Source organism: Mus caroli, chromosome 12 (genome assembly GCF_900094665.2).
Source record: "Mus caroli chromosome 12, CAROLI_EIJ_v1.1, whole genome shotgun sequence".
NCBI lineage: Eukaryota > Metazoa > Chordata > Mammalia > Rodentia > Muridae > Mus > Mus caroli.
The window spans coordinates 107550403-107558548 of NC_034581.1; the positions used below are offsets into that span (position 1 = coordinate 107550403).

Consider the following 8146-nt stretch of genomic DNA (forward strand, 5'->3'; position numbering starts at 1 on the left):
AGGATGCCAAGTATCATTCCGGAGGGGTCGCAGGAGGGCCATCAATGATGTGGAGGGCCAGCCACTCTGGGCGGGTTGCAGGAGTGCGTCCCAGGGACGCAGGGTGTGGGCCTGCCGATGAGGACCACCTGGGGATGCCAAGGGCCACTCCAGCAGAGGCTTCGAAGGACCTCCCGGGATGAGTAGCTGACCCGGGGATGCCGAGGACCACTTTGGAGAGGATGCAGAAGGGCCACTCGGGATGCCAGGGCCACGAAAGCGTGGAGCTCCCGATGGCCACCCGGGGATGCTGAGAGCCAGGCAGGAGGGGTCGTGGGAGGGCGATTCGGGGATGCCGAGGACCATGCGAGCTAAGGGCTCAGAAGGGCCACTCGGCCAGGGGCACGCGGGCCGGCGCGGCGCGGGGTCGGGTAACGGCCCGCGCGGTGGGCGGCGGCGCCCGAGGCCCCTCCCCGCCGCCCGCGGCCGCTCCTCCTCTTCCTCTCCCGCCCGCGCCGCGGCCCTCCCGTCCCTGCGCGGCCTCGGCGGCCTCGGAGGCGGCGGCGGCGGCGGCGGCGGAGCAGCGCGGTCCCTTTAANCCGCCCGCCGGCGCCCCCGCGCCCGCCCCCGCCCCGGCCCGCGCCCGGCCCGCCGCCCGCGCCCGCGCCCCGCGCCCCGCGGCCCCGCCGCCGGCCCGGACATGGCCGCCAACATGTACAGGGTCGGAGGTAAGGCCCCGCCACGGCCTTTATGCACCGCGGGCCCGCCGCCCGCGCCTCCCGGCCCCGCCGCGGCCTCCGCGCCTCCCCCACGCCGCCCTCGCGCGCGGCCCGCGCCCCTCCCCCCCGTCCCGCCCCCGTCGCGCTCGCGCCCCGCCCGCGAGGCTCGGTTCTGGTCTCCGGTGCTCGTCCCGGCCCAAAATGGCCCCTGGGCCGCCGGTGCCGGGGCGCGCGCGCGCGGGGCGCCGAGCGGCGCTGGGAGGGGGCTATGCCCACCTGTTGGGGGCCGGGGGTGGCCCGCGGGACGCAGGCGGAGTAGCGGCGAGTGGCCAGGGTGGCCAGGGCATCCCGTGGCCGGCGGGCCCGGCGGCGGGAGGCCTGGGCCTGGGTCCGGGCCGGAGCCCCTGAGCAGGAGCACGTGCCTCTGGAGCTCTGGCTGCGGTCCCGCGAGCAGGAGTTTGGGGGTCTGGGGGGCAAGCGGTCTCCTCAGGGGGCCGTGCAGGGCCCGCTAGGTGTGCAGGCACCGTGAGTCCTGTTGCAGGGGCCACAAGCCCGTCCCGGCCGAGGGCTTTCCTTAGCAGGGATTCCTGGAGGGGAGGGTTGGCTACAGCAGGGGGCCTACATCCCGAGTGCAGGTCTGAATCACCCCAAACTTTTCTCTGCCTTACTGCTCACCCCTGCCTAGCAAGGAGGCACTTTCCTGGCCTTTGGAAGGCCAGAGGTCCCTACTGACCTGGGGCCATGAGAGCCTGTCTGCCCGGGCTGGTCCCCCTGTTGTTGGGCCCTGGGAAGAAGCCCTTTGCCCAGTGTGTGTGTGTGTGTGTGTGTGTGTGTGTGTGTGTGTGTGTGTGTGTGTGACCAGGATATACTCCCGAATGGCCTTGCACACATCCAGGCCATGCTGACCCTTATAGTTATCCCATAGCCTTCTTCTGCTCTCTCTCTGGACTTGGAGACCCTCCTGGTCACAGCCTAAATGTGGATGAGTCTGCTGCTGTCCCCCACTAGCAAACTTGGGCTTTGCTGTGAGAGTGTGCTTGAGTGGAAGACCACCCCGAAACACCCATCACCACTCCTACAGAAGACCCGGACCCCTGAGTGCCTAGGTCATTTCCTTCCATCTCACACCAGTGGGACCCAGCCAGCTCAGTTCTGTGGCTTGGGGCACAGGGGTGCAGCTATCTCCATGTGGATGGCTCGTCCTCCCACAGCAAGGTCCTCTCAGGGAATCCCTGATATCACACGTTTGCTCTCTGCCAGGTCCTGCCACAGGGCACAGCCTGGGGTCATATGAGGAGGGGCTGGTCCGTGAGGATTCAGCCTTGCCAGCCCCAGAGGGAGTGGGCCAGGTCACTGGATGCTATAGGCTTACTGACCTGCTTTCCAGGGCAGAGGCTAGCTCCTGGCTCCCCAGGGGGCCCCCTTCCAGGTGCTGCCCCTTACTCTGCCCAGTGAACCATTTTTGCAAGGATCCCCCTTCCTGTTCACCATGGTTCCTGCTGACATGGCTGCCGCTTCCTCCGGTTCTACCTCTAGTTCCCTCATTTCAGAGGTTCTCCTTTGCCCATGAAAGGCTCCCATTATCCTGGTCCCTGGCCCTGCCCTCTCTCTGGACTTGGAGACCCTCCTCCTGGTAAATGTGAATGAATCTCTCCCCCACTAGCAAAACTGGGCTCTGCTGAGAGTGTGCTGGAGTGGAAGACCACCCTGAAACACCCATCACCACTCCTGTATGACCCTGACCCCTGGGCCATCCCACCTCCACCCCCCACCCCCCTTGGTTCTCATGGTTTCTGGCCCATGATGGCATGTCATATGCTGAAGAAATGAATAAATAGCAAAAGAGTGAAGGTCTGGGCTCCTGCATCTGACTCAGGCAGTGGGAGGCGGTGAGATCGCGGAAGGTGGTCTGCAGGGCACTGAGGTCTCAGCCCATTTCCAAGAGTCCCACAGCTGCCTGCCTGGCGGAGGGCTGTAGCCAAGGCCCTAGCAGGCTGGTGAGGAGGTCCTAGACTGGCTCATCTGTACCTGTTTCCCCATGGCATGGCTAGGGATCCATCCCTGTTTTCATCCTGTGTCCTATGGCTGCTCCTCCAGGGCATAGCTGGTGTCCTGGCGTGTCTGAGGCCCCATGAGGGTAGGTGGCTGGACCCTGAGCCTGTGTGTCAAGCAAGTATGTATGACTAAGGAGTAGGGAGGGATATGTCTGTGTTCCTATGTATATGTTGGCTGCCAAGCGTGGTCTGGGGTACCACCTGTATTGCCCGCAGTGCTTTGCAGGGTAGTGGTCCCCAGAGGGTATCCATGGCAGGTCAGCCCCTAAAGGACTTTTTGAATAGGGAGCTCTAGTGCCATCCTGGGAGCCCCAGTAGGGCCTTGCAATGGTGCTCTGGGTGGTGGCTGTTGGCTTCCTGCCCCAGTCACTGCTTACCAGATTCTCAGGCCCCCACATGAGAGAGGACACACTGAGGCTGTGGCTCCTGGAGCAGACCTTGGTTCAGTCTGTTGTCTGGGCTTTGGCCCCCTGGGAAATGTGTTCTGAGTTAGTGGCTGGTGGAGACCTAGGGTGGGGTATCTCTGCCCCCACCCCACCCACTTCTTGGCCCAGTCAGGTTTAAGTCTCAGGAAAACTGCCTTGCCCTAGTGTCCCAACTGTGAAGGCATGCGGACACAAAAGTTGGGATTTGCAACACAATGTTTGGGCATCCTGTACTCTCTGGCAAGCTTGTCTGGAAGACTTGTTAGGGTGGGCTAGGCTGGTGAAAGTATGGGAGAGGAGGTTGCAGGAGCCCCAGAACACTTGGGCCAAGAGGTCAGCCAGGGTGGAAATATGGACCGCTTCTAAGAGGTGGGCTTCCCAGGCTCCTACCAGCGCCTGAGAGCAGGGCGGGTGGTTGGGTGAGGGTTTGAGAGGCTGCCCCTACTGAGAGCTTGGATTAAAACTGAGGACATCCTAGGGCAGGCACCTGTGTTTCTTACCTGTGTATCTGTTGTAAAATTAGGTGGCATTTTTGAACAGAGGAACAGAAATTGCTTTGAGTCTCCCCACGTCACAGCTGGTTCTAAGTGGGAGCTTTTTTTTTTTTTTTTGAGACAGGGTTTCTCTGTGTATCCCTGGCTGTCCTGGAACTCACTTTGTAGACCAGGCTGGCCTCGAACTCAGAAATCCNCCTGCCTCTGCCTCCCNAGTGCTGGGATTAAAGGCGTGCGCCACCACCACCTGGCTACGTGGGAGCTTTTTGTCTTTAATTGAAGGGCTATGGCCATTCCCTGTGCAGTATATTTTTCCTCTCATTGCGAGAAGTTTAACCCGTATTCTTTTGAGTGGCTTTGTGCTTGTGGAACGTTACAGGAAGCAACAACCTGCAGGCCGCAGCCACATCACAGCTGTCCCTGCCCTGACTTGTGTGGTGTTTCCTATGCCCAGAGCCAGCCTCTTGGTTTCCTACCTTGGGTTTTCATTTATATCATCATTTGTATTTAATCCTGGTATTAGACACTTTTGTTTTCTGCTTCAGTAGGTTTTTAAAATTTTTTTCTTTTTTTTTTTTAAAGAGTTATATGTTTTATGTATATGAGTACAGTGTAGCTATCTTCAGACACACCAGAAGAGGGCATCCGATCCCATTACAGATGGTTGTGAGAGCCACCATGTGGTTGCTGGGAATTGAACTCAGGACCTCTGGAAGGGCAGTCAGTGCTCTTAACCACTAAGCCATCTCTCCAGTCCTTATTTTGGTGTTTTGAGACAGGATTTCTCTGTGTAGCTCTAACTGTCCTGGCGCTCACTCTGTAGACCAGGCTGGCCCAGAACTCAGGGATATACTTGCCTAGAGTCAGGAAGCAGGGGCCAAGTCATTCGGAGCCATGCTAAACAGGAAGGGTGGTTGGAGTGCTGGTATTAAAGGCATGTGCCACCATGGCCTGGCCAATTGAAACTTTTGGACAAAAATATTCCCATAGTTAAATTCTAGAGTTGCGAGGGAATACTATATTGTGAGCCTATACCGTGTGCAATGTGCTAGTGTCTGTGCCAATTTGAGGAGCCCTGTGGAGGCTTCTGGGCTCTGCCCAGTCCTTTGCCACAGCACTTGTAATGAAAAGCCCACAAGTTTTGACCTTAAGCCTGCATCTTTAGCAGTTGTAGGAGTAGGCCAGGCCCAAGGCTGTAGCCTATCTGTGGAGCATCAGCATGGGACCTCTCAGCCTCTGAAGCCATTGAGCCATCATCTGTGCTGGAAGGCTGCGGGGCAGAGGCCTCCCCATCCTGTTTAGCCTACTGAGCGTGGCTAGCCTGCCCCCTTGTGGGGCCAGAGGTGGGCTGCGTGTCTGCTATTGGCTTTCTGAATTATTTTGAGAAGGAACATTTTAGCATTAAACTCCCGTATTAGCAACAACTAAAACAGAAATAAATGGTCCAGAGAAGCAGCTCTCGTGGCTAAATCCCAGAACACGATGCTTCCCTCTGTACTAGCACCGACCTGCAGGGACCTCCACAACTGTCCCTGAGCAGGGTCCTGGTGCCCTGTGAAGCAGGATTTCACTTGGACGTGGCATAAGGGATGCTAGGGTGAGTTCCTGGGACAGGCATAGGCCCCTCTGTCCCAGGGTGGCACTACTGAACACCTGGGTACTCCTGGCCAGACATCAAGCGTGGTCCTGCCTGACTGGGGCCAGTCGCTCCTCATCCTTGTCCTGTCCCAGCATGCACTCTGCTTCATACCTGTGTTCTCAGGACATTTAAGGTCACAGAAAGCATCTTTCCTGGCTTCTTAGCCTAGAGCTGTCTCCCTGGGCCTTTATATAAAGAGTTCCCCAGGGTGCCCACAGAGAGTGATGCAGTGAGGCTCCCTTAACGGCACTAGGCAAAGTCTTTGTGGATCTCATATCAGCGGGCGTGTGGAGGAGGACTGCTGGGATTGCTTTTATGGGAGGGGACCTGGGAAAGGCTCTGGCTCTGGACATTAGCATATAAGATAATGTCAGATGTGGTCCTGAGCAGATCTGATCTACTTACAGCCACTTAGGGAGCCTGTTACCCAGTGTCCTGCCCTCAGCCCCTGCTGTGCCCACAGGGCCCTGGTGGCCTAAAGTCTTTGTGTGTGCTCCACCCCCGGCTATTCCACTTCACCCCCGAGGGGCCTTCAGGACTTGGGAGTCAGGGTCTACTCCTGAGATCTAGGGAGACTCTCAGGTTCATATTTAGGGTCCACAACTGCAGGGTGCTGCTGCAGTTGAGGAGTTTCACAGGCAAGTCTGCTGTGTGCAGGAGTAGCGTGTACTATGCTGAAGATCCAGGGTCAGAGGCAAGGTGTGGGGTACAACTATGGTAGGTGAGTTCTCAGTGTACCCCGCACCCACTTAGAAAATGAACCACAAGGCCGTTTTTCACTGGTAGGTCAGCAGAATCCAAAACAATCTGTTGGCTCATCTGGGGCTGCGTGCGGCCTTCCCGGGCCGTTTGGCTTCTTGTGCACACTGGGTGCCCCTGCTGGGGGTTATTGGTCATTTGCTCTTGCAGGTAGGGCCTTGGCCTCTTCCCCATCTTAGATTTTGCGGGGCCAGTGAGATGGTCCTTCCCTGTACTGGCTGCCCTCCAAGGTCATGACTATGTTATCAGAGGCCTTCTGAAGTAGAGTGGAGGCCAGGCTGAGCTAGGAGACTCAGGTGCTGGCTGGGTGACAGCACGATGGCCAGGGTGAAGTCTAGTGCCCCTAGAGGTGGAAGCTTCAGCTTACAGGGTGCCTAGGTCCTCAGGCAAGAGGAGTACATGGGAGACCTGAGGCCTTAGCATGCTTGTGGCTCCCGCAGGATCCACCTCTGGGCAGTCTATCTGTAAACTGGAAATGGAAACCAGCCCAGCCACAAGCTGCTGGGCCTAGCTAAGAACAAGACAGATGAGGCTCTGGGAATGGACCCTGCAGGGTTGATGCTGTTGCAGATGTTGCTACCCTCTGTGTGGGAAGGGATGGGGAGGGGTCTAAGGACCCATGGGGACCTTGGCTTTTGACTGGGAGTACAGAGTCCATGTTTGGTCAGTATCTGTGGTAACAGTAGGGGGTGTGGGCTCTGGTGCCCACCCACCAGCCAGGCCAACTGCCCCTGAACCCCTGAGTTTATACGATCCTCTTGCCTCAGCCTCCTAAGTGCTAGGACTGCAGGTGTGCATCGTACCCAGTTAGGTCTGTGCTTTTTGACAAATGTCACTACAGATATTTAGAACATTCCCATAATCCTACACATTTCTGAGTCTTCTTTGCTGGGAAGTCTCCCTTCTCTTAACTACTCCTGTACTCTGTACTCCAGAGTGTCTGTCTCATAGATGGGACCAGCCTTTAAGATGGCTACTTTACCAGTCTGGATTGGCTTTCTCTTCTGAGGAGTGCTCCTCTCTGGGCGTGCCACTGTGAATCCCCAGTCCGTTGACTTCAAGGTGAAAAACAACAGACATGGGTTCTCATTTCTCCCGAATAAAAATGTATGATTATACAGTGGGCTCAGGAGTTCAAGGGCAGCTGGTCTGGCTAACAGCCCTTGTTTCCCGCTCCCCACCCCGCAGAGGCACCAGAACCCACACTCGTGTGCCTTGCAGTGGTGTGGCGGGTGTGCAGGATGTCCTTACTGTTTTAATTGGAGCTCCCTGGTGAATGGTGTCCGGCTTCTCATGAGTTCTTACTGCCATCTGTATGCTGTTCTTTCCCTGCTGTGTGTTGTGTTTGGTTGGTTCTTTGAGACTGGGTCTTGTTATTTAGTGCAGGTTGCCTCCCCTGTGTGGGATTAAGGTGTGGCCATCATGTTCTGCTGTTTGATTTTTGGTGTGTGTGTGTGTGTGTGTGTGTGTGTGTGTGTGTGTGTGTAAACAGAGACTCGAGTGTCCCTGATTGTCCTGGAACTCCCTGTTTGACCAGGCTGGCTTTGGATTCAGAGATTGACTCACCTGCCTCTGCCTCCCAGCACTGGGATTAAAGGCGTAACCATCCATTGCCCGGCCTCTCCCCGGTGTTCTTACTGTCATGGACTGTGAGGTGGTTATTTATATACCTCATTATTTTGTGATGTGGAAGACTAACCAAGGGTCTGCGTACACTGGGTAAGTGCTGTCCCACCATATCCCAGCCCCTTAGAAGAGTTGGTTTATGTTCTGCGTCTCAGGCCCTTCTCAGAGGACGGAGGTTGTGTGCTTGGTGCGTGTCTCTTAGAACCCAAGATCACAAAGTCCTTATCCTTTTTTATTACGTAATCCTCAAAAGTTTGCGTCTGACTTTGGTGCCCATCTTGTTAGTTTCTTTGTGAGGGTTAAGGGCCTTTGTACTTTGATGCTTGTGTCCAGTTCTCCCCACTGGGTCACCTTGGCAGCAGTCAGTGAGGATGTGGGACGACCGTACAGTTGTTTCGTGATCATCTGGCAGCTTTTTTTTTTTTTTTTTTTTTTTTTTTTTTTTTTTTGG

General features: G+C 56.7%; 1 protein-coding gene across 9 annotated transcripts in view; it reads left to right on the forward strand.

Moving 5' to 3' along the window:
* The first annotated feature begins 474 nt into the window (after positions 1-474).
* Mta1 (metastasis associated 1) overlaps positions 475-8146 on the forward strand; it is a 38402-nt gene continuing 30730 nt past the window's right edge. For 5 of the 9 annotated variants that reach the window (XM_029484473.1, XM_021178717.1, XM_029484476.1 and 2 more), the window contains exon 1: positions 540-707. In XM_029484473.1, the coding sequence (XP_029340333.1) occupies positions 680-707 (28 nt within the window). In that variant the 5' untranslated portion in view covers positions 540-679. Of the gene's footprint in view, positions 708-8146 lie in introns of all 9 variants that reach the window. The other 4 variants (XM_029484472.1, XM_029484474.1, XM_029484475.1 and 1 more) reach the window with 2 other exon arrangements.